Source organism: Leuresthes tenuis, unplaced genomic scaffold (assembly GCF_036924035.1).
Source record: "Leuresthes tenuis unplaced genomic scaffold, fLeuTen1.0.hap1 SCAF_12, whole genome shotgun sequence".
Classification (NCBI taxonomy): domain Eukaryota; kingdom Metazoa; phylum Chordata; class Actinopteri; order Atheriniformes; family Atherinopsidae; genus Leuresthes; species Leuresthes tenuis.
This window is the reverse complement of record NW_027325366.1, coordinates 22793755-22820846: the sequence shown is the minus strand read 5'-3', so window position 1 is coordinate 22820846 and position 27092 is coordinate 22793755. Positions and strand designations below refer to the sequence as shown.

General features: G+C 39.1%; 1 protein-coding gene across 1 annotated transcript; it reads left to right on the top strand.

Annotated features, from left to right (window-relative positions):
- Window positions 1-1124: 1124 nt before the first annotated feature.
- On the top strand, window positions 1125-26535 carry kcnj3a (potassium inwardly rectifying channel subfamily J member 3a). The gene is made up of 3 exons (XM_072397143.1): window positions 1125-2661; window positions 3675-3891; window positions 21899-26535. Exons 1-3 carry the CDS (start codon window positions 1984-1986, stop codon window positions 22492-22494), a joined length of 1491 nt encoding a protein of 496 aa, XP_072253244.1. The 5' UTR covers window positions 1125-1983; the 3' UTR covers window positions 22495-26535.
- The last annotated feature ends 557 nt before the right edge of the window (window positions 26536-27092 follow it).

Here is a 27092-nt window from a genome sequence, read left to right as displayed (position 1 = left end):
TCCATGTTGTGCAAAAAGGCATCCTTGTTGGAGCACCACATTGTCATTTCTAATATTTACCATTGAAAGTGGTTTCTTATTGGAAGAGGGTGGTGGTGAAAACAGTGTATGCTTGTCAGTAGCTTCAGCCATTGCTTTAAGCATTTTGTTTTTCAATAACTTCTACAACTCTGTTCGCCACCAGTTTGTTTGCATATTATCGGAGGCATCAGCTACTGCTTTCTCTTCTTCCTCCTCCTCAGTTGACTCCAGAGTAGCATCCATCTAGAGGTACAGAGAAGTACGACAGTAAGATGCAGGCTGTTCCCAAAGGACCTCAGATGTGCCAGCTGCTTGTTACAGAGGCGTTTTTATGTAATGTCACTGGTGTTCCTTTTTCCAGTTTTCTTAATAGCTGTAGTGACGTTTCAAAAATGTCTTTACACAAGAGATCTTGAGCGATAGTTGTCCAAGCTTTTTGAACATCTTTCAAAATCTTTAGACACTGGTTTATTGTTTCACTCTTTGTCAGTTCAGTATACCAGACCATTTTCAGAAGAATACAGTTATTGGTTTGTTTGGTTGTTAAGCCACCTAACACTGATCTATGACTCACTCAAGCAAACAAAAGGCACCTTTTGAAACTCAAGGGATGAACCAATGCTACGCCTACACACAACAGACAACAAAGGACCATGTTTTCCAGGTAATATATGAATAAGTGAGGCTTGGCTCAACTTGTAAAGTACTCGACTTGTAAAGTATTGTAATTGAAAATGTTCAAACAAGAGGAAGTTATATTAAGCTAACGATAGGACATCTGAATAATTAAGAGGATGCTAGGAGATCAATTAAATATATTTGTACAGTCTCACCACAGCTCTGTTTTTCAACTGAAATGTATTAAAGCATAAAAGGATACTTTCCCCATTTTGCATAGCTGGAATTAATTATCATTGCTGAGAATATCAGAAAGATCCATTCAGTGAGTCCAAAGCAGTTGCGTTTAACGTGGTTATTTAAAAGTCATCATCTTTGCTGCAGTTTCACATTTGAGCAGTCGTGAAAAAGAATTCTGTCAAATCAGGCGAACCCTCTTCCCTCCTCCTCTTAACTGTCTGTCTTTGTAGTACCACTAGGCAACAGTGAGTGCATCGCTGGGAACCTGAGAGTGCGCAGGAGCCGAGCAAGTAATCGAATGGAAAGAAGGATCTGAGCAGCCAAAAGAGCATCTGGTGGATCTCTGTGCCGCTGAAACATGATAAACCAGTCGACATTACTCTAAGAGAGACGAAAAGCCGTCCGAAAAGAGCCTGGTAGTCAGCGTGGACGCGCGCAACCCAAAATGACGACAGAGGGACCGTGATTTTCTTCCTCCAGCTCGTCATATTTTACTGTCATACGCTTGGCTGCAATTTATATCCTATGTGCCCAGATCACAAAGGGAGGACTGGAAACAGAATCATCTCAAACACAATCGAAAGTGCACACAGAGGGGTTTCAGCATTGAAACAGTTTCCAGCGAATAATTACGCAGAGATAATTGCCTTTTACTGACCGCAGAGGGATTTTCAACTTTCCAATGAAAACTTACTTTGTGAGTACAGTTGTGAACCGGTCGATAAAACCCCAGCCTTCACCGGCGATGAGTAATTCACGACGCAGCTACTGATAAACCTGTAAAACCTGGACTGCGACTGGCGCGTTTGGATACCTTATCCCGAGCGACGCTTGATTTTCTTATATGGCTTCTATCTTTGGGGTTTGTTGGCAACTCGTGCATTATTGATATTTCATGGCTGTAGAGTGTAGCAACAGTAGTGTGTGGCGAAGGAGGATGGTGTATGTCTAACTGAGGCGAAGACATCGCACTTTTATCGCCTTTTTCTCCCCCCCCCCAAACAAGAGACATTGCGCACGGACACTAACGACTGCAGCAACTACAAGCCAGACTTTCAAAAACACTGAATCATTTGTTATTTCTCTCGCTGCTGCCATCGTAGTATGTCTGCACTTCGAAAGAAATTTGGGGACGATTATCAGGTAGTGACCACCTCATCTAGCGGGTCTGGATTCAATCAGCCTCCCCCGGAGAAAAAGAAGAAGAGGCAGCGGTTCGTGGACAAGAACGGGCGATGTAACGTCCAGCATGGGAACCTGGGTGGTGAAACCAGTAGATACCTCTCAGACTTGTTCACAACATTAGTAGATCTGAAATGGCGCTGGAATCTATTCATTTTCATCCTCACCTACACAGTCGCTTGGCTGTTCATGGCCTCTATGTGGTGGTTCATCGCATACATCAGAGGAGACCTCAACAAAGCCCATAATGACAAGTACACGCCATGTGTGGCCAATGTCTACAACTTTCCCTCAGCCTTCCTCTTCTTCATAGAGACCGAGGCCACCATAGGATATGGTTACAGATACATTACAGACAAATGCCCCGAGGGGATCATTCTCTTTCTTTTCCAGTCGATCCTCGGATCGATCGTCGATGCATTTCTGATCGGCTGCATGTTTATCAAGATGTCTCAGCCCAAAAAGAGGGCCGAGACTCTGATGTTCAGTGAACACGCGGTTATTTCTATGCGAGATGGAAGACTCACTCTCATGTTCAGGGTCGGCAACTTGCGTAACAGCCATATGGTCTCTGCACAGATCCGCTGCAAATTGCTAAAAGTAAGTGATGCCACTTTCATCGGTGGGTGCATCTTCTATCTTTCTTCTATCAAGTGAGTTTTTTTTTTTTTTTAGCTCAGGTAATGTTTCTCCAATAAGATTTGATAGAAAGGCCTACATATTGACATTAAAACATTAAATGTCTACGAGAGCATTTCTTAGACAAAGACTTAATCTTACTTTCAAAATGTCTCCACTGCTGTGATTGTAAAGTATACCAGTTGAATCAAATACAACGAGGAGCAGCATTAGTTCTAAATCACAGCCAAGACTCAGATAATATTTGGCAAAAGTAGTAGGTTCAAGATCAATATATCTCTCCGTCAGGACCTTGTTTTGAAAATCTCGTTCATAAGCTTGTAATTGCTTTGAATTTTGCAATGACACGCTGTTACAATGTGGTGTACATGTACTGCAGTGCCTTGTTAGATAAGCCTCATGTCAGAATATTCCTGCCGTCCACCTCCTGGGTTAGAAAATGTTGTCATAAAAAGAAAAGAAAAAACTTTTCAGTGCAGGCAATATGCAGTCACAGTGTAAATTTCGTTATACATCAATGGTGCAGAAAATGTACAAAAAGTAAGTTTTAAAAAAATAAAAAAGTTGAACCAAATGGCCACTTCCATGTTTGTATTTCCATGAGTGTTTTGCGTAGATGCAGGTTAGTCCTCATTTTGTCTAGTTTTCATATTCCCACACACAGCAGAGGAGTATGAGGTAGGCAATCATTAAAAAACAAGATTCAGTTATATTTTTAAAAAGCCTACATTTTTAGAACAAGTATGACATCAAATCCATGCTTACACTTATGTTCACAGAGACAAGACGTGTTTTACTTCACAAAAAAATTCAAGAACATTATGGTAATTGTCTGATAAGCTGATGATTGCCTCCGTAAGATGTTAAAATCTGACACAAAGCCTCACAATGAGCTGTAGATAAATCTGTCTTACCCTTTCCATTCCTTTATAAAAAAAAAACCCAACCCTGTCTCTTTCTTTATGCCTCCCCAGTCTCGCCAGACGCCTGAAGGCGAGTTTCTTCCGCTGGATCAGTTGGAGCTGGACGTGGGTTTCAGCACCGGGGCAGACCAGCTCTTTCTTGTCTCACCGCTCACGATCTGCCATGTGATTGACACCAAAAGCCCCTTCTACGACCTCTCACAGAGGTCCATGCAAACAGAGCAGTTTGAAATTGTGGTGATTCTAGAGGGCATTGTAGAGACCACAGGTAAGTAACTACATTTTCCACAGCCAGCTCTGTTAAAGAAAAAACAAAACAAAAAAAAAGAATGTTTTACAACATCTTGTGGCTCCAGGCTACACGTTGGTACTGTAGAGGATTGTGCCGTTTTTATGATAGCACTGTGATACGTTTCTCCAACAAATCTCACAAATGATATTGAGTTATTTCTTAGGCGCTAAATGTTCCCATCTAAATAGGCTCAATATCGAGCTCTTGATTGCATTACATTGATTTTCATTTCTGTGGCAAACACACAGAGCAGCAAATATTAGAAGTGGTTAGTATTCATTAATCACTTATTATCAATTTTGTGTTCCAGGCGCTGACTAATAGAATTAAATACATTTGAACCCTTTTTGCTGTTTGTGGAGGTTTGGCAGGTTTTTGAGTGAAGTGTGAGCGTTGAACACTGTACCCCTCCTGGGTCAGTGTCAAGCTATACCCATTTTCTTTTTCTCACCTGAAACAAACTCCATTCCCCCATCTTTGTACCTGAACAGCGATTTCCTCAAGGCTGCTGTTCTCAGAGGGTATAATAATTTGCTTTCTAAGGTCCCTTTGGAATTACGGAATTCCATTTCCTCGAGCTGAGCAATGCCTCCAGTAAAATTCTCCACTGTGGTCATTTTGAATTCAACCGTTTATTTGACACATTGGATAAAGTAGTGTGGGTAGAGCTCATTCAGGGTTACAGACTGAGTAGAGGAGCGGTTGTAATAGACCAGTTTAGAAGAAAAACAGCATATGGAGATGTAACAGAGAGGCTTACAGGCTAACGCTGCAGAGGATAATTAGTAAAGGCATTCAATTCCTGATAGATTATTACTATAGAGATATATAGCAGTTTTATTAAAGTTTCATTGCTGCTGAGTAGTATCTGACATAAAGCGTGACCCTTCAGTTCTGGGAATGCAGCACTTATGCTGTATCATACTTATGAGACCAGACATATTAAATAAGAGTAAGTTAGCATTTTTTTTTAATGATGTTACTATACTGCACTACGCTGTGCAGACTGATTGTAGTATTACATCCATCGAAATGTAGTCAGCTCTACATTAATTCAGTTAATAATGTATGAATATGTGGTGTAGAAACAAATTAAATCCAGCATCTTTTTTTTCTTGTGTATGTGTGTGTGTGTAAGTTCAGCTAATTAACACCACCTTACCTTCAGCTTTGTACGTCTTTCTGTGGTTTCCAGAAATGAAAATATCCACTCAAGCTATAGGATTTAATCACAATAAGGAGATATTCCTAATATTACATTGTTCCAGAGGCTTGTGTCATCATATCATTGCTGCCTTCATTTTCTTTTTTTCAGCACTCTCATTTGTGCCTCACAGAAATGCTTGCTTTGTGGAGAAGTTGTGGTTATGGGAAGTTGGTGGAAATGCTGATGTAGAAACAATCTATAGTTAAAAATTGATGTACAGTGAAAGTCTAAATCCTTAGTCGCTTTCATTTCTGGCCAATGTAACTCTGTTTCCATGGCAACCTCTCCTTGAGTATTCAGGATTGCAGCACTGCACTAAACTTAGATTTTTTTTTTTTTACTCCTATGGTATGGGAAACATAACACAATTTCAGTAATAAATCAGACAAACGTACGATGCCGAATATGAAATGAGATTGCAGTGTCAACAACATCGTCTGCTATTAGGGAGAATCTTCTCTGAAGTATGAAAATCACATGGAGGCGGTACTTTACCATAGAGTGGTTGCCAGAACAGGTGAAACAGCAGAGAAAGAATTAAATTAAATATGTATGAAGCTGCCTGGTGTTTACAAGCAAAAAAGCTACCCAACTAACTGTGTTAAGCTTAGAAAAGACATTGTCTTTAACACAATTTGAAATGCTCTCCGCTGTAGAGCACAGCTTTACCATCACTGCCATGCTGGTTCTCCCGTTGGATAATAACACAAACAGCAGTGGACTTTTTTTGACATGGTAAGCTTTTTCTACAAGAGATCACACAAAAATGTTTTGGACTGAAGTTTATTTTTCACACAAAAAGTGAGAGGAGAAGCACACACACGAGCTCAGAATTTTCCCATTTGCTTATTTTCTCATATAACCTATAACAGTCTCTACATTGTATGAAAGGCAAGAAATATTTCTCATTACTTTTGAAGTGTAGCCCAAGGTATTTGTGATCATCTCTTCAATGTGGTAAACCTTTCAAATGAGAGCGGATGGATGTTGGGCAGCATCATTTTCTTTTTCATCTGGAGCAATGCCATTTGTGACTTTTTGGAATCACGCTGGGTTTTTTTTGGCACGTTTATAGGGTTGTGAAAAAAAGCACACACGATCGGCTCAGATGCACAAGTTTTAGATGAGTTTACAGCACTAACGGGAGTAACATTTGGCACAGTGCCGGCCAAGATGAGCAGCAACATATAACTCCCCAGTTTTACAGTGTCGCTGTTTCCAAAGCAATTGCATGCCAGAATGTGTGTGTGTTACTTTGCTGACATGAATCCCATCACAAAGGTTCAGAGATGATGTGCTTAAAGAAGGAAGATTTGAATACAGTATGGGTAATAATGGCAACCCAGATTAAATGTCAAATTTGAGTATAGGACTAATGCCAGTCACTGGAAAAATAAAGGAATAAAGGGGTGAACATTTACAGTTACTTTCATCTCCACTAACCTACTTCTTTTAATCAATATATCCATAAAAATGTTGTAAGCATCCTGGAACAAATCTTTGTCCTAGAAACAAGCAGAGCTGCAACAAGCCAGTATTTTTTGTGAATAATTGTTGTGCCTCATATAGTGTTGATTAATCGTTTGTTGCTGAGAAATTATACAAAATCCCAGAGCCCATCATAACACCATGAGCCTATCCCACTTGTTTTATCTGACCAACGGCTTCCAATTAAGTATAATTACAACTTCCAACCAAACTTAATTTACCCAGATAGGAAATTCTTTACACCTCATTACAATTTTGCTGTATGAATACAACAGCTTATTCTGTTATGAGATTTATTGATATAGATACAATTTTGTTATATATAAGCATGCCAAATCAGCAAGAGTGATTGAAAACATGTTTTTCAACAGTGGTTTTAAACCAAATTGCAATCTGTTTCCCAAACCTAACCAAGTGTTTTGGTTCATAAACCTGACTAAATAGCAAGTTAAATTGAAAGTAAACCACAAGTAAAACGGAAACAAAGATAAAAAAATATCCCAAACTCTTTTGGAACTAAGGTCGCATATGATTCCCATAATGACATTTGTAATGTTTGCTGTATTGCAGAGACGTAAAACGCGTTGACAAGTAATATTAGTAGTATAGTATTTCACACCCTGGGAATGAAAATAGGTTGATGTACCAGTGAGCCATGAATAAGCTTAAGAGTACACACCACCAGGTCCCTGGAACAGACCACCTCTTTAATGCACACCTCTGCTTTTCGTGGTATGAAATGTCTTTGGCTGTGCAGCTCTACAAACAAGCGATCATCTTAAATGGATAAGAGCACAGTTTATCTTGCATGTGTGAAAAATAGCATACAAGTAAAACTATGATGCGATTGTTTATAGTATCGCGGTCATTTTCACTGTTAAGCTGCAAAGCAGCTGGTGACCCCACTTTGACTCACCAGCTGATTCAGAGTTACTACATACTGTCTTGAAATACATGGGAAGTCTAGATAAGAGTCCCATTAACACTAGTAATGCTGTTTAAGACTATGAAGGCTTAAATACCAAGCCATAGGCAATCTGTTCATTAGTGAAACTGATTCTTGAGAGCCCAAAATAAACTGTAGCTGCTAGTAACAGACGTTTAGGTTTCTCCGGCTACGAAACAAATCCGTTTTCACCACGACACTGCTGTGTGAATGCTGAGCAGTATCTCCTGTTTTCTGAAAAGAAGTTGTGCATGTATGTAATTCAAGACCAGGCAGTTTTCAGATGAGAGACATAACAGCAATCCATTCAATCTCTATAGAATGAATCTGATCAGTTGTGAGAGGGGGCTGAGGCCTGTCCCACCTGTCCATGCACAGGCTGCTTTTCTGTCAGTGGTACGAACACAGAGGCAAACAATCACGCATGCTCACACTCTTGTAATCTTGCACGTTCGAGAATCATGTTCAACTGAGAATCTCAAGTTGACCTGGCATGAATCGTGCTTGTGGACTGTGGGAGGAAGAGGGAGTATCCAGAAAAAAACCCACATGGGAACAAAAGTCCCCAGCTGATGTTCAAACTGGGAACCTTGTGGTGCCACCCAGCAAAGCAAACGAGATAAACAAAGCTGAGGAGTTATTGCTTGAGGAACTCATTCTCATTACTGGGGTCTGACTGCACATTAGCCTGTCCCTGAAATTTTGTGTTGTGTTTTAGATGAAGCATGGTGGCAGAACATAGCCTTAAAATCTCTGCAAGTTCTGAAGTGGTTTTTAAATTCTCTCATCAGTATGAAAAGCAATGATTCATGAGCATAAAGTGTATCATCAGCATAAACCCTTTCATGCAAATGTGCGGAGTGTGATCATTACACTCGCTGTGAAATTCATAAACTGCTGCAAACAAGTCACATTCAAGGAGTGTTTTTAAGCACATACAGTTGTTAAACATTTTTTTTGTGGGGGATTTCTTGCCTTGAAGTTTACTTGGTGATAAACTCTCCCGTTTTAGTATTCATTTAGATGCTTGTGTTTGGGTGGATGGTGAATTTTCAGCTTGACTTTATGTCACTCTTTTGCTGACACAGCATGGTTCCGCTTAAAGAGCTAATACTCTCCATCTTTAGAAATTACTTTCCCTGAGAACGTGTTGCACACCAAACGCTGCATGAAATTTCATCTCTTGATTTGATTATATGGCAAATTATGGCTAAAACATAAAAAAAAGCGCTCTTTTGATTAAGCCGCGCATTGATTTAGATTGTTTTCGTATTTTTCTTCCAGCTCCCACTTTTTTCACTGCCGCAGGGCTTTCTTACAAATTACTGAGAAAAAAAAATAGAATACCTGCTCATCTTAAAATGATTATAGATGGCACGGGTGGTTGCATGTGGACTGGATCAGCTCATAATGTTTATTCATGTGTTTTTCTTTTTCTTTTTCTTTTTGCGTAATTGCTGTCTTTAACTGGGGAGTACAGCTCTGACTAACATGTTTCCTCAATATTGAAGTTGCACTGTGTTAAAATTGTGTTAAGATTTGTAAAAAAGTATTTGAACTGAATTAATCTATAATCAAGCAGCATTAGAAGGCTTGCCACTTAGTTTAGATGTATAAAAAAGAAAATTACCTGATCTTTGTTTTGGAAAAAATGATTTTGCTATGCTATCTGCTATCATCAGAGTTTCAATTATGTTTTTGTGCAACAAATACACAAAGCGTACACTTGGAAAATGAAATTAAGAGTAATAATTGCTTTGATATAGACTCTGTCTAGGAGTAAAGCCAGCCTGTATAATTAATTGGAAACATTTATTGCCACTGATTAGTAGAGCAGCCAGTGTCATGGCTGGATCTGTGTTTTATCACCAGCAGCTGTAATTGAAATGAAAATTGAGAGCTTTCTGTTGTGCCAGAGGCCTGATAGTTTCATTCATATGAAAAAGGGGCTGTAGCCTCAGAGGTCTGGGGTTGTATCCGAGTTTCGGTAAACACTAGTGTAAGTGAGCCCCGGAGATTAAGCATCTGTGAAAGACCGGAGAAACTGACCATAATCCATTTGGAGTCATTACAGCAATGGCACGATCTCCCCGCTCAGTGTAGCTCCCCGTCTCAGCCCCACAGGTCATAGGGTTAAAGTCTGTTCAGTGGGGAAGTTAAAAGCTGGAGCAGGAGTTTCCAATTAAATCTAATGTGCTCAGGGTGAGAGCTCAGGAGAGGAGTGTTGTCCCCACCATGCTTCTAAGGTGAAATGCCACAGCCCTCTTGTTCAAACATTTTTCCTACCATTGGTTCCTTTGATTTTTTATTATTTATTGCTATCCATCCATTTTCTATACCCGCTTAATCCAGTTTGGAGCTCATCCCAGTTGTCATTAGGCGAGAGGCATGGTATACCCAGTCCATCACACAGAGACAAATGAGACAAACAACCAAGCATCTAGGGGCAATTTAGAGACACCATTTAACCTAACATGCATGTTTTTTGGTAGTGGGAGGAAGCTGGAGTACTCTGAGAGTACCTGTGCATACCCAAGTAGAACATACAAACTCCACACAGAAAGGCCTCAGACGGTATTTGAACCAGGAACCCTCTTGCTGTGAGGCAACGTGCTGATGTACCATGGAGCTGATGTTAATATCATTATCATATTCATTTATTTACGATGCGTTTCTCAAAAAAATTTCAGGACATTGTACTGTATTTTATAGATATTTCCTTGCATAGTATAAAGTCATAAACATTTTATCTGTGGTTGTCTCAAGTTATCTATAAATTTGAGGTAGTTGTTGTAGTTGTAAAATGTTCATAGTGTTCATAAGATTTCTCAAATCATACAATTATCATAAAACATAATGCTATATATTTCTAAATATGGATAATATTAGAAAAGACTTACATTATTCTTGTACTTTGTAAGATTTTTGATTACTTTGAGGTTTTAATGCTTTATTGCAACTTTCACTAAGTTAAATAGTCCAAATTCTTCCTTCACAAATATTTTTTACATTTAGCAGGTTTATATTAATTCCTTTAAACTCCCGCTCCAGCTGTAAAACTCATCAATGTTCCTCCATACTGGATATTCTAAAGTTTTTGCGAGGAAAAAGCTTTTTGTGCCTTTAAAATTGCTCAGAATATATTAATCTGGCTTTCCTCCCTCATTTAGTGAATGGGATCTATGAATATGCTAATCTGATCCCCAACATCCCCACCTTCTGGCAGTTTACACCAGCTTTCCCTATCTCTGCTGATTAATGACCAGTGCTGATATTGTTGTAATTGAGACATACATTTTATATCCACTGTGTCTTGACTGTTTGATAATGCTGAGTAAGAAAGAAAGAGAAAAAATATAGCCATACATCATTGAATCAAAGATTGATTCTCACTTATACAAGGTTTTAAGCAAATGAAAGTATCTTAATAGTCTGCTTTTTCTCTGCTTTCAACAATGCAGGTGCTGAAGGCTTTAGGAGCTGGCCTAGCCTGGCTAGCCTTGCGCTCCCAGAGGTAGTGCAGCTCCTCTGATTAGCAGCAGACAGCAGAAACAAGGTCCAGCAAAAAGTTGTTGCTCTCTGTGAGCAATCTGAGTTCTTCTGCAGCAAATTAGTTTTTGGGTTATCTGGCCTTGCCCTTTCAAACCCAGCAACCTGGACTTTTTATAGTTAGCAACCATTTGGCCTGAAGCAAACTTCTAGCTGCCTCCAACGGCTCACACAGAGCTATGGCTTCTTTCTCAGGCTTCTGTTCTGCAGCTACATTGTACTACCTTCTCAGTTTGCTGGCTTCCCATTTCACCTGTTCCTCACAGTGCATGCTAAATAGCTGTACAGTCCCATACTGCAAGTTGTAAGAATAGGTTGATCCTGGTTCCTCCAGATTGTCTACGTTGCACAGACCGGCTGTCAGACCTCAACTTTGGGTGATGCTCTGCAGATTCAAAGAGGAAATCCTCTGTCATAGTTCTGATATAGCTTACTATGTATCTTGTAACGCATCAAAAAAACATCTTATAGACACGTAAAAAGGTTAAAAACTGTTTTTAGCACATATCGTTTCAGAGTTATTAATCAGATAGAATTAATGTTTTTTACAGAGGGCAGTACATTGATACATTTGCATGGGACAGAAACAATATCATGACACTCTATCAGCACTGACTGATGTTGGTCAGTCGTGCAGTGAATGCTAACTTTGTGACGCATGCAGTTCCATTTTATATCATAGAGATGGTACAACTAATGTTTGAATGTACTTTTACGTCATGTATTAAGGATTATATTTGCAATTGAATTCTACTAATTACAAAAACAAGAAAATCCACATAACAACCATGGAGCTGAGTCTGCACTTCTTTTTTTTAAACATGATTTTTTAAGCTTCATGAAGATTAGTTGTTAAGCTGATTTGGTGTATACTTGCCCCTGTAAGGTAAAGCTACAAATTACTCTGCACAAAGACAACCTGCTTGTGCTTGCATGTTGAATCAAGTAACTCTGAAATTAGCACTGCTAATATTAGATAAACAAACGAGAGTATTTACCTACTGTACATACAATAATTATGCTGCGGATGAACTCGACATAATGGGCACTGCAGCAAACCAGCTATGACATCCTGGATTCATTATTCCTTTTAGATGAACTGTGCTGGCTTCCCAAGGGGGAGCATGGTAATTGTGTCTTTAGGGATTTGTCAAGTCCCTGTTGGACGGCAATAAATCACTGGCAGAAGAAGCGGTGGCAGACCTAAGGTTAACTTGTTGGTTGACAAAATCGGCAAAGCCTCGGTTTTCTCGTCACACTACTAGGAGTTTGAAATAACTGACAAGCACCGAGTTGCCTTTGTCTCAATCTTAAACAGACATTTCATTGATGATTTATAACAAACTGGAGACCTTACCTTACCACTTATATGGCTCCAGTCATAATAGAGGACAGACACTCAGTGTGAGTGTTACATGGCCATAACTGAGATAGCATTGTGTACTGCTTGTTTAAGAGGTCATCACCCTGAAGAGGGTTTTGTGTTGCACTTGCAGTGTTGGTCACAGACAGCATTGATTTGTGGAGCTGTGATGGTCCCTGAAGTGCAGGTGAATCAATCGTCAGGCCTAAACACAGAGCCACATGAACATGTTGTTCTTAAGACTTGTCTACTTGCGATTCACTCCTCTGGGATGTCTTGCTATTTTTGTCATACAGACATGCTTGAGTTTTCAGGAATAATCTGCTGTCTAGCTCAAGTGACAAACATGGGGGGGAAAAACAATAGGGATGCTTCCTTAACACTGAGTTATTATTCTTTAATACCATTCCAGTGTGAGATCACTTAAGGCATAAAAATTCCTCTTTTGTCTGCCCACTTCAAGCTTCAACTCCTCTTCACGACTTACTGTAACAAAGATGTGATAACTACAATCAATATAAGATTAAAGCTTTCACCCATTCACTTGTTTACTGACTAGCTCTTTTTTTTGTAATGTATTTATCATTTCTACACGCAATCTCCACTATCTTTCATAGTCCCAGACGGCATGCACAGTATGTTTTTTCCTCTATGACCAATAAGAGTTGTTTAGCCTAGAGGAGATCCATAGATTGACATTCTTGCTCAACTGCTTCCATTTATGGCAGCATTCAGCACTGCCTTCACATGGTAATATGTGCTCTCCTGGCTGTGTTAATGGCCCACAGCCATATGCTCCTCTAGCCTGCCCGACACCCCACCTTGCGTGGAGATGGTTGGCAGCCCCGCTCCTACTCCTTTTCCCTCCTTCTCTTTCCAACAGCCTCCACACTCGAGCATTTGCCTCAGCATCCAGGCTCTCCCCTCCCCCACGGCAGTACACTTCCCCTGCCTTTTCCCTCCATCACCCTCCTTCTTGTTCTCGCCACTCATCTCATGCTGTATGGGTGGAATGAAACCTAAGAGCTGCAAACAACTGGAATAAAGGGATCACGCAATAAAAGAGTGTTTTATTTGTATTTATTTATGTTTGTGTGTGTATGTATGGGTGGAGGTGTGTGTGAGTATGTGTGTTGGGGGGGTATTTGCATCTTGGAAAAGTCAAACTGTGAAAAACAGGTCACTAAATGCCTCTTGAATTTGCTACCACTCAGTGCTGGTCACCATAGAAACAGATGATAGGAACTTGTGACCACAATAGTTATATCTATATCAAACTAGATGTTTGTTTGTTGTTTTTCTTTTTGGCTGTTGCCTAGTATAGACACAATTGCTTCCACTCTTTCTAACTAAATACAACTTTGAGTCAAACTTTGAGTATGACTCAGGACTACAAAGTGAACTTTTTCTTTTTCTCCTCATTAAGCTCAAACACACTGGCCATCATGCTGATGCTCTGCTGTTCCACAGCCTCCCATTACCTAATGCAGCACAGTGGGTGCTATGTCTAAACAAAGATTGTAAAAGAAGACAAATGCCGCTCCCCAAAAAAACGGGGGAAAAAAAAATTTAAGACCTAGACAGTTGTCTTAAATCAATTGTTGCACCCCATAGTCTGGTGTTGCAGCACTGGCATTTTGTGGATGGAATCTTAGCTACTGCCAAGTGAGCGCCTGACGGTGGGAGCAGTGCTGGGATGAAAGGGCAGGTCTTGTGCTAAGGTGCCCTGTCTAGATTCTCATGCTTGTTTTTTGCTGGCGTTTTTCTCATACATAACACTTGAACTGTTTCCACAGCCGTGATAGACTGTCAGGGGACTCTGCTGACAGCACTGTGCTGGTGAGTGAGTTGTTTGTTTGTGTGTTTGTGTCCGATTGTGTGTGCGTGACCATGTGTGTGACTGAGTGAAAGGGAGAGCCAGACAGAGAGCAAGCAAGGAATAGGAGGTTGTTAGTGATTTCGCACTAAATATGAGGTTATGAAGAACTCTGACTCCCACGTTGCACTGCTAGCACTGTGAGAGTTCATCCAAAAAAGTAATATGAATAAACCCTCAATTTCACATAGTCATCGGTTTTGAGTGCTTTTTGCTTGGGGCCTTTGGGTTGTTTAATCATACAATAGATCTGATTTATTTATTTGAAAATACAGATTGAGACTCTGCCAAGATGATTTCACAGAGTTGAGATAAATAGGTCTCTGCTCTCAGGCCTGCCGCCTGACTGTGTGTCAAGTGCAGATCTGCAGCTGAGAATATGACCGAGCCAGTCTCCAAACGGATATGATCCTGCAGCCTCTCCAACCTGGATAAGCTTATTTTAGGCAGTTGAGACTGTGAATACCACTTGTATTATTTTTTTTCTCTGCCACTATCAAGAAATACTGGAAGGCTGCCTCTGAGTTTACAGTGCTTTTCTAGTTCAGCCACCAAAAACCCATTTTATCTTTGCTGTCACTCACTTCACTTTCTTAGAGCAGGGGAGCAGCTAGCTCTTTCTTATCAAGAAAAGTGCATTTATTTAGATTCTCAAGGGGAGATGGCTTTTGGCCATCTAAATCTCAAAGTTTATTCTTGACACACCTTCCCACCTCTTAGCTTTTTCTCAGTTCATAATGGCATCATCCTGTTAAGTCTGTAAGATATTGAATATACTGTAAAGTGCAGATAGAGCCAGTGTAATCGCTCCCTCTCAGTGCTGTGTCATTTCCACCATCCATTTACTTCTATTTGGAGTGAACCCGAATGATTCATTTAAAAACATGGCTGCCTGAGAAATATCTCAGCCCAACACACATCTGCACAGGTTTATCTTCTGATTCTCAGGTTTTTTCCCCTCTGAAATGTACTTTTTATGGGACTCGTATTTAGATCTGTCTTGTATTTGCGGATTCAGCAGAGGATTATTTTACCACCATTCACGCTGTCACATGAATATTGCATACGCCATGTGAGCCCTGCTCCCACAAAGAAATGGAGGGACTTCTGGCAGGATTTCTCACTTGCAGGATTAAGATACAGTAAACTGTGGCACTTCAAAAATATCCCAGAACCTACACATACACAAGAAATATAGCTACAGTATCAGTTAAAAGTTTGGACACACCTACCCGTTATTTCTGAGTGTGATGACAAAATGAACAGAAATGCCATGAATCAGCATTTATAAGATAACATTATTTTGCATATTCTTATATGCTGCATGTTTTTTTCCCCTTTTTTTCATTAGCGTTGTAGTTGTTTTTCCTAGATATGTGGTGATTAGGTTCTTACCTGACGACAAAATTAAAACACAACAGACAATTTAATTTCATTAATAAAATGAAAAAGAATTAATTGCAGTACATGACAGGTGCTACTTCATTAAATACTAAATACTGTAATTTGAATACTTATCTTATTATTATTACTTCTTTATATATGTCACTAATGTTATGAATTTAATATTGACATATATCCACTTCAGAAAGTCATAACTGGAAATACTTTATCCAACAGTTGGCATATTATATCTGTTGAAGAGGAGGAACACTAGCATTCATTTAACATGATAATTCTGATAAGTCTACTATGTGAAACTCCTTGCAGCTAAATTCTTTGCTATGTTCACCAGATAATCAAGAACTTGGTCAATCTGTTTTCTTTTTGTCCTGATGCTTCTGCGCTTCACATCTAAAAGTGACACTGATGAGAAGAGAGAAAGAGAAAGGAAAGATACTACCATATAGCGTACGTCAATACATACCAAAAAACCTCTATTTTTTTCTCTTATGAAACAGACAGTATATACTGTTGAGGAAACAAGCAGAAAACAAGTGATTTCTCAGGGGTGATTCAGAATCTCATACTGTGCGGTGCTTTATTGAAAGGGGCCACTCAGCAGAGGATTTGAAATGCACTAGTATTATCTTATACTGAGTCACAGAGGGGAACAGATAACCATTTACTGAAATTAGAAGTGCAATGGATCCTCAGAGTCACAAATTTCTCTCCTAATGGGCTAAATGAAGAATTGCCTCTTTACTGATTCCAATGATGTTTTTCCCACTTGGTTTCTTTTTTCCCTTAATTGAGCTTGTGTGACCTAACAGCATGTGTCTCTGTGTGTTTTTCACGACCTGTAGAATGAATGGCTCTTGTGCTGAATGTGTTGATGTGCCTTCACTGTGTTGATAGTTGGGAGGGCTGCGAGGAAATATTATTTTGGTTGGTTATTCATCTGTTCTTTTTTTCTCCTAAACCAATTAGTATTTTTTGAGATGTCAGAGGATGGAGGGAAAAATAAGCAATCCCAAACTATTATCTTGTAATTGACTACCATGTAAAAAAGATGTTGGAAAGGCTATTTTATTACTGTCATTTATTTATTCATTTGGTAATTCCTGACAAAAATTTAAAAAAATTAATGAACTCTTTGTTCATTTTAATAATTTTACTTATAAATAATAAATAAAATATAAATATAAATTATTTATTTATTTAGCTTTAGTTTCTGATGCAGATTATTTAAACATGTTCCTCAACTGTATGTTAATGGCTAATACATTCAATATATCTTCCAAAAAGAAATGCCCAGTCATCGTGCAAGTGTGGCGGATGCAAAGAGCTCCAAAGGCCAACAAAGACAAACCTTTGTTTGCCAAAGTGCTTCATCTATCATCTAAAATGCAGATGACTTCTCTCACTCCTGTCTGAAATCAAGTCCTCGAAACACTGTCCTCTGCCTTTGGGCTTCAGGTTGACTTATGAGTTTTAACCTGACCTATGTTAAACTTGAAAAATCATCTCTTTACAGAGGTGGCAGTCTTCAGCGTCACCTATCAAACCCTTTCAATGCAGCCTTCACTCTCTTCCCCAGGTGATTTCACAACCATTCCCACCTTGAATCATGTGACCACACATCTCACATGTTGGCTAACTAGCTAAGCAACCCACAGTATTGTCAAGTGGTGAAACACAAGCGACCAAAGCGGCCTTCAAGGTGTGAATGACCCTGTCCCTTCCGTACGTGAGTCATTACCAGATGTGAGATGCGCATGATCAGAAAAGACTCACCCATTTGTTCTAACAAGCCAATCCTCCCCTTGAGACCTACCCTCCGCAGATGTACAAAACCTCGATACCTCTTTGGACATCATGCGTTGAGTCTCTAAAATTTTATATTATTTTTTTTTTGCTAGAATTTTAACTGATTTTAAAGAATTTTTTACTTGAGAAATAGGATATCGTCATGACTACTATTATTTGCAGTTTAATTCACTTACTGATTGCTGATCTAAGATGGCCACAGTTTTGTTGGGCTCAGAGTTGTATTTCAGTTTCTGTGCATTCCAGCAAGCATGTAGAATGCTATGCTAATTGATTGAGACAGAAACATCCTCCACCCCAAAATGTGCCCATGTGGCGTTTATTCATGCAGGCAGATATGGTCGATAGTTATCTTCAAAGATTATGCAGCCTCTAGTGGTCATGAGAGCAACTGCATGGTTACTTTCTATCAAACCTATTATGTCCGAGTGTTCTTGATGTCTAATCCTAACTAAGGGATGTTCCTCCCTAAAATTAACCAGAAAGTGACGTTACACTTTTCTTGTAACATGTTGTGTTCACATGAAACCGATTTATCTTAATTCTTCTCTTTATTGATTCTCCTGTTCTTTTCCTATTGCTTTCGAGTGACAATACATTTGGTTTGCAAAAGAGTGCTATGCAAATAAAGTCTCACTAACTGACAGTTTCCAGATACAATTTTCGTCGTAGGAATAATGGCAATGGCCACCCCTTGCACCCCTTGGCTCCACCCCCGTTAGTCAGGTGGTTAAATACCCATACACTACAGCTCCATGATGCCTCCTGAACAATTTGACAATTTGTCAGATGTCGCTTCCCTCAAATAGAGGCTTGAACACCATGAAAATCCAAATCCTCTATTAATGAAATTTAAAAAAATCAGATCTTGTGTTAGCTTCTGGTTTTACTTTTTGACATATCCAACACCTCTAAGTTGCCGTGACAACACCATACATCACACACCACAGAAGGTTTTTTTCTTCTTACCACTGCAATGTCCTGCTGCGGGCTTCCCAGCATCACTCAAGACAACAGACATGAGAGGACTCTTTGTCTTTTTTTTAACTTTGTTGTGTTTATGTATTTGTGTTACATTCTTCATGACACAAAATGTCTAAGGTATCAAATGAGAGTCATGAAGGCTGCACAAGTGTAAAACAATCCAATGGACTATATGCGTGATGAATGGGAGTGGAGGGAGACTTGCTCTGTGCTTTATTAAAAATGACATTTGTAATAAGAGAGCTGAGCTTCCCTGATGAGACTAAATATATGATCTGCACATTTTGCCAAAACAAAGAACTTTTAGCTCAGTGGTTTTGTGTTGCAAAAGGTCACAGTGCAACAATTTTGTTCTGGTTCTGGAGCCATATGGATGGTCTGACGCCGCGCTGAGTGGAAAATCCTTTTTGTTTCTGTCAGGATATAGGAGAGAGGCATTTGTGTCATGTTGTGGTGTCGTGTCATTGTTACTTTTGACCAAACTCAGCATGTAAAAGGTTCGTGGCTGTTGCATGCACACATTTCGACAGTTTTGTTTCCATAGAAACACTGGGTGCTGGGCAGCCGTGTATTTTAGTGTTACATAAGGCTTTACCAGTAATACGATATACAATCTGATATGGGATTTCTCATTTGGCTGGATTGCTATTTTAGGAGTATTACAGAACAACATTAGAAAATAGCTTTTTATTTTCATTCTGGCGCTATTTTAGGCTGTTTAGATATACTCTGCTGTTTGATTAGGAAAAACTTGTCTTTTGAACATTTTATTTAAATCTATTTAACATGATGTTTGCATTTTCATCAAATATTTAAGTGTGCCTTTGCCACACTAAAGTCGAGGTGCACAGTTCAGTAAACCTGCTGTGTGTTTTGCACTGTGGGCCATATGAACGTGGGCGTTGCAGAGCAGCAGGTCTTTAGCAACACAATTGAACATACGTGATGCAACTGTGTCTATAATTATGCAATGGCTTGGGCAACGGTCCCTGAATTATATATACAGATTAAATGTATGTAATAAGTGATTAAGTAAAGTGTTGTTAATCACTGGTCTTCGAAGAAAGGTAAAGTTTGTGCACATAAGGATTCAGTCCTTCTCTGCAGGGATCATGAGTTTGGTCTTCCAGTGCCTCCTACACCATCTGCAGGGCCAATAGGGTGTTATTAATAGATGTACGATGAAGCTATTTGAGTCTTTTATATTACCGTTGCAACTCTTTGCTTCAGGCATAATATCGTTTCACTTGTTCTGATCTTTTTTGTTATCATACACCAGTGAAGATGGTACTAATGTTGCAGCCATGTATTTACAGTATGGATTTCCAATTAGCATCGCAGCAAATGACTTCTGATGGTGATTAAGTAGCTGTTGTATAACCTGAACAGAAATCCTTTTTTTCGCACCACAGTTCCCTCAGAACCAGTATACATGATCTGTGCCTGTTGTTGGTGACCAACTTTTGCCTGGAGGGACTTTAACAGACTCGTTTTGAAATAAGATTCCTATTCCAGCGTACCTCTCAATCACTTTGGCCCTTAAGTTCACATTAGCTTTGACCACTTTATTCACTGTAGCGAGCTGCCATGTGCCTAAAGGCTTAGGGACTTTGAAGCAATAGAGCAGCAGTAATACTGTGAATACCCTAAACGCACTTGATGTTCAGTCTCTTGCACATCTGTGATTGCGCACAGAGTTCTGATGAGTGAATTATTTCATGACCTTGGGAATCAGGCAGAATAACAGATGCCTCTAGTTTGCACAATGACATCATGGCTGTCAGCAGCAGGGTCTTGCAGTGAATGAGCACATCTCAGAGTTTGGACTGAAATAAAACAGCTTGAACAGTATTAAGCTGTTAATTACGAAGTGATAATAACCAAAGTTCACAGATTTCCTAATGGGTTTCAACAAGTTTTAACACGGATGTCCCAGCAGCTCCTCTATACTAAAAAACAGGGGGTTCTAGTAATTTATATTTTTATTCTGAATATAAAGATGTAATTATAGTTTTCCTTTGCTCACTGACTTCAAGATGTTAACTTTATGAGATAGGTGGCACTTTGCTCTAAGCAGTGCAATATAATGTGATGTGCAGACAACTATTATGGCAGCTGCTGAGTAGTGTTAATGAGTAATCACAAATAAGCACCCAATAACTTTGCATGAAAAACTCTCTTATGTTCTCCAATCCAAAACACAGAATTTTGCTAATTGTATTCATTTGCCTTTTGAGCATGTAACAAGAGCTTTCAAGCAGGGGTTTAATTCCTCTGTAGGGAACATTTATTCCAAGTGGATCATCGTCCATCTTTATTTGCCAGTTTTACAAAGTGTGGTTGAGAGTACACACGCACAGACATGCTATTTTTCCAGTTTTAATCTAAAAACTAAACACTTTTACCTGAATTCTCATCCTTTTTTATTAGCAGTGTTGACTCAAATACTTGATATGCATTTGTGATGTTCTAGGTTGAATGGGATTCCCTTTATTGTGTCAGAGGAAGAATGACATATTAGTGTGAAATAAACCTCCCGAAGCATTTTCTTCCATCCATTACTCCTGTGACAATGAACTCCGCACTGGCAATACTGCTTATCTAAATTCTCCATCTTTTGTAGCTACTAGCTAAAGATATGGACTGAGCTGTTAAGTAGCATATGAGGTGATGAGTGGAGAACTTATTTTCATACCAGAAGCTGCTCTTCTATTAACTTAGAGTTACCCTCTCCATTAAAACTTAATTGCTCTCCTTTAAAAGCATATCATTTTTTGAGTTTTTATCTGTATTTGATGCAGTACTGTATGAGTCACCCTGATGATGTTTTCATGTGGAAATCAAGGTGAAGAAAACAGGAAATCTAAACACCACTGTATGAATAGGCTGTTGATATCAGGTTCACTGTGTGAACATATAACAACTGCATATGCATTGTAACTTCAAAATGAGTTGAGCCCTTTTGAGATTGATTATTTAATCATTCATATAAAGCTCGACAGGAAATAACTGGGCTATACTTGAAATAATTTTCAAATTAGTCTGCAAATTGCTCATAAACATCATGTTTAGAACAGATAAATCAAATAAGGTTTTTATTTGTGCAGCTGGATCTGTAATACACTAAATGCTTATTCACTGAAGCTGTTGTGTTTGCAGTATTGTTTGCTTCGTTATCTAAAAACAGCAAGAATCCTAATAATAGCACTGATTCCTTTGGAACAGAGCCAAGTGCATAATTCAATCAGGGCTCTGTTGTTTCATGTTGGAGTCATAAACCATTTCATCAAGCCATTGAGGAAGTATTTGTCACTGTTTCAGAAACTCAAAGTTATTTATGTGTTGTTTTTTTTTTGACAGGGATGACCTGCCAAGCCAGGACGTCATACACAGAAGACGAGGTTCTGTGGGGACATCGCTTCTTCCCGGTCATTTCTTTGGAGGAAGGCTTCTTCAAGGTGGACTACTCTCAGTTTCATGCCACGTTTGAGGTGCCCACCCCCCCTTACAGCGTGAAGGAACAAGAGGAGGCTCTGCTCCTCTCCTCGCCCCTCATGGCTCCATCCCTGTGCAACAGCGGGGACAAGAACAGCTCTCTGGACTGTCTGGAGACCTTGGAGGACAATGACAGCACCACTAAGCTGCCTACCAAGCTCCAGAAGATCACAGGGCGGGATGGCCTGCCAAAGAAGCTGCTGAGGATGAGCTCCACCACCTCAGAGATGACTTACAGCTTCGGAGAACTGCCCATGAAGTTGCAGCGAATCAGCTCTGTTCCTGGTGTCTCTGATGATAAACAGGGTGGTAAGGCCTCCAAAATCAGCACTGAGCCCATCAGCAAGTCAGTGGCGGACTTACCTCCCAAGCTGCAGCGATTGGCTGGGGGAGGAGGGGGCAGGATGGACGGACACCTGCCGCCTAAACTTAGAAAGATGAATTCAGATCGCTTTACATAAAGCAGACATCATATTTAACTCCTGCAGTCTACTCCCCTCCCACCCTCCCCCCAACCTGAAGTCCTTGTACTATTCCTAATTTATTAATGGACACTATTCTTATATTAAAGGAAATGTAGAATATGTGCACAAAGACCTTATATAAAGTAGGGAGATGGAAATGAGCACACTTGTCGCTGGATGTAAATGTACATGCTATAAAAATAACTCTTTTTCCCTCTCTTTCCTTTTTTTAAACAATGATGTACAATTAGCACAATCTGGCATGTAAGAAACAGCGCATGTAGAACCAAATCTCAATCTCTGGCATGACATTTGTTGATATTTTACAAAACGAATTTCATTAGTGACTTTACAGACAGTGGAAAAATTGCACAAAGCCATATGATTTACAACTTGGAAAGCATTGCATTACATGGTTCTAATTTGTAGTAGTGACAAAAGGCACATAACATTTGTTTTGAGTTGATTGCTTTTGTTGTTTAATGTAAAATCGTGACAATGTTCCGTTGCTTGCATGCTCCTCTTACTGACTTAGCTATACAAAGGTAATAGACAAAGATGTTTAGCCTTAACTATATTACCTTGTTTCCATTTTCATGTTTGTTCACAGCTGTATTTTTGGTATTTCATATATAGACTATTTTACCATGTGCGATTTTATGACTTTACTAGATGATCAAATACAGAACATGTTGCTAGATGATGCATTTTAAATTTACAAATGCATTATTAGCATCAGTGGAACGAGGCACAATGCTATGCGATTTTCACATGCTTATTAACATAACACTTAAGTTGAAACATTCAATACTTATAATTGATAAGCACAATACCCTGTTATATTAGAAGGCGTTCATAGGCATTTTGTCTCATCATTTAACAAAATGCAATCTTCAAGGGCCAGTTGTGTCTTACAAGAAGCTCCATTAGACGTTGAACTTAGGTGTTAGTGGTTAGATTTGGTGGGCCTGAAAGAAAGTCATAATCTTTGTTTTTAGGGCCCATTGTATCCCTCTTTTGTGATGAAAGCAATAATATTAAAATGACTATAATCTATAGCCACAGGGTCTACCACAGCCCCATATTCATTCTGTTTACTGAATCCATTCCATGAAATCTGGTTTTCTCTAAATGCATCGAAGACATTGTATTATACCTGGTCTCTTCAGGAATAAAGACTTAACGTAACTGTTTAGTATCGTGCTATTTTGATTGGATGTAATACATTCTTAAATTACCGTCAGTATGCTTATTGCAAGGGGTGGTCACAATAATAAGAACAGTACTTTTACTTTGTTGTACAGAGATTACCCCAGCAGCCGCATCTGCCATCATGTTATTCTAAAGATCATAAAGAACCAACCATTCCCATCCCATGGAGTCAAAGCTCCTGGCATTTCTGAGATTCAAATGTGTCTTTTGGTGCTTGTGCTCTGATGAGCTGGTTGCAACAATACTAAGCTGTTTCCAGACATGAACACAGAAGATGTTAGCATAGAACGGACTGGAGGCAAGACATTTATGCAAAAGGTACACTTTGGGAACTGCTGTGTGTTCTTTACATGTCAACAATGGCAGATCAAGCTCTTTTAAGACAATTTTTGTGTTGATATCAATGCTTCATGTATCAGAACACATTCACAAGCAAAATCAACCAGTGGCCAGGAAACTTCCAGGGCAGTAGATATTAGCTTAACTGTTGATAGATTGATAGCATATTGTTTCCCCTGCTGATCTTCTGGAAATTTTGGAAGATTCTGCAAACACTAGCATAACACTCAACAAACCCTCATTAACAGTAACATTTCTAGAAGATTTCTTGACTCCAGTGCATGTATAAAAATGGCTTAATATGGCAAGAGCAAAAACTCTTGAACACCTACTTATTAAATGTAAAATATGTCTCTAAGGAGGCTGGAGTGGAGTTATGGAAAGTTACTGGACTAAGAATCATAAGACCTGAGATGCAGAGCAGTTCGGGGCAATTACTTTTTTAATTCCTCGTTTCCTTTTCACTTGCTGTTTGAACTCGTCAGGGTTGTCGTTTGATTTCAAACACACTGCTTGGCAATATTAAGTCTGAGCTTTGAAAACAGATGCAAATGGTTAACCCCCTGCAGTAATTTATGATGTCTTTTGTCTGTTTATCGAAAGGGAATTCTACCAAACATTTGGGGAAATAATATCGCTTTATTCGAAAAGGCGTAATGTGATGAATGTTGTCACTAACACCTGGTTCAGCTCAAAGCAATAGTTAAAACAGTATGAAACTCCCAAAAACTAAGCTAAGGTCCAAAACACGCTCATCCATGAAAACCTTCTCTTCATTTGTGCAAATAAATCAATAATTTGCTTAAAAACATAAAATTGAGGTTCATCACTTGTACTTTCTTTAAGTTTTTGATACTTAGTATATGCCAAAAGAAACTAATGTACTCTTTGCTCGCTAACAGTCATCTGACTTCTTTAATGTAGTTAATGATTAAAGAATTTAAATAAGTAAGAAAAATTAAAATGAACAGCTTAGGAAATATAGTGTATAACGTAACAATATATCAGATAGTATATAGAAGTAGAACGGACATGTTTGCCTAAATGTCTGACAATAATTAGAAACTATTTTTGACAATAGTCTAAGTCATTTGTCCTGTGATTGTACCAAAACTTTTGTTTTTTAGAAGTTTGAGCAGTTGTTGGGCAAAGCATGCATTGTGACTGAGTCACTGAGCTCCAACATTAATTTCTGAATATTTTCTGCCCATTTAGCTTTTTTTAGACTCATCTTGAAAGAGATTTAATACATTCTTCTCTAATCAGTTTTCACACAGTTCTCCATAGTGAAAAAAAAGAAGGAGAATGGTTTTCATTTGCTGAAAATAAAAGGCTGTCCCACTAACATCCAAGTTTTTTTTTATTATACTCACAATTAAGCTCTGATGTGTCATACTTCTGTCAGCGGTCTTTGTGAAGCTTCTCCAACTTCATAAGTGTCTGTTATTAAAATCATTGCAAGGATCAAGCCTAACTGTCACATATCACAGAGAAAACCAAACTATGAGGTCAAGAGGCCTGCAAAGCAGGTCTGTGTCAAGGACCAGGTGTGGATCCAGAGTGTTGCTTTATATAATATTTCCAAGTGCACACAGGCAAGTTCAACAATGTAACAACCTGAAACAAAAACTCAGTGAAAGTCCTGGAGACCCAGCCAGAGTCTGGATCCTGAAACTATCAGAATATCTCTGGAGAGACCTGAGAATGGTTGTGTACAAGCCCCCTTCTGTAAACCCCCACCCACCCAAACTGGTGGTATAGATACAAGGTTCAGATTACTTATATAGAGGAAATAGTTTTTAGATAAATTAAGACAACATCTATTTTTTTTAAGCTTTGTTTTTGTGGTGTATTGTATGGCCATTGAAGAGCAATTAATTAAATTGCGTCTGAGACATGGCATTATCCTGGCTTCCAGTACTATCGTGAGGAACTTTAGCATTTATTTTCTCCGCCACTCTTAATTGGGTAAAGCGGGTATAGACCATGGATGAATGGATGGGTCTGAAACGTATCAAAATGTGTGTAGCAATTCCAATAACCAAGGCATTGGTAGCGAAGACATGGACATGTACATGTTTTAATTAGCAGAGATATCCAACCTTGTCGTAATTTAAAAACCGGAATAACTCCCAGTTTTTGTACCTAATTTTTACTGAACGTGTGCCATTGCAGATAGCTAGACCGAACCCTTGTCAAATATCTCAGGGGCAGAATTAAAGATTATTTTTCGGATGATCTTTTCTGCTATTAAATCTACATTATTACCTTCACAATGGATGGCTTATGGAGCTTTTGTGTGGTGCATTTCACTTGTTCTAGTAATAACACAAGCATGCCTGCAGACTTATTTGATCTAGTCTAAATTTGGACCAAAACTGAGTCAGATAAAGGAACCCACATCGACACAGAGCCAATGTCAGCTCTTCTGGCGCTTTCATAGTTTTGATCATACTCTTGTGTAATCACTGCTGCTGTTCATTTTTTCACAGTGCACTCTTTGTTGCTGTTAAATATTCTGTGTATAAAAAATGTATTTCAAGAGACCCCTTAAAGAACTTGTGGAGATAAAGCCAGAGCCATTATTGTAGGTATCAGAGGCAGGTGGGCTAATTCTGTCTTTATCCTGAGATAACCCTTTCTTCTATAAACCCATGAGGTGGATTAGAATATCAAGACTGCTGATGGCATTATCCTCAGACTTTTTGGGGGTGGGGCACAAATCTCTTTAGCCGACCTTAAATCAGCACTTGTCTTGCCAGAAAACAATTGCCCTTTATCACCAAGGAGATCGCTGCTCTGGATGTCACTTTTTTTTCTTGTGGGTGGTGGTAAGGTTGTCTTTTGTCTGTGCCTCTCCACAGAAATACCATATAAACGCTGAAATAATTGAGACAGGCAGATTTGGAAGGAGTGGGAGGACTGTAGTGGGAAGCAGCAATAGGGTTATTCAGAGTTTAAAATCTTGTTAACATTCCTAAAAATAAATACTTATTCAGATACCTTCATTCATTCATTTCCGTACGTTTTGTTTTTGTAATGTA

Bases quoted from the DNA above. Each gene is read 5' to 3' on its own strand.
- kcnj3a (XM_072397143.1), top strand. From the start codon at position 1,984: ATGTCTGCACTTCGAAAGAAATTTGGGGACGATTATCAGGTAGTGACC. The intron at 2,662-3,674 runs GTAAGTGATGCC...ATGCCTCCCCAG, and splicing joins TCCGCTGCAAATTGCTAAAA to TCTCGCCAGACGCCTGAAGG. The intron at 3,892-21,898 runs GTAAGTAACTAC...TTTTTTTGACAG, and splicing joins GGGCATTGTAGAGACCACAG to GGATGACCTGCCAAGCCAGG.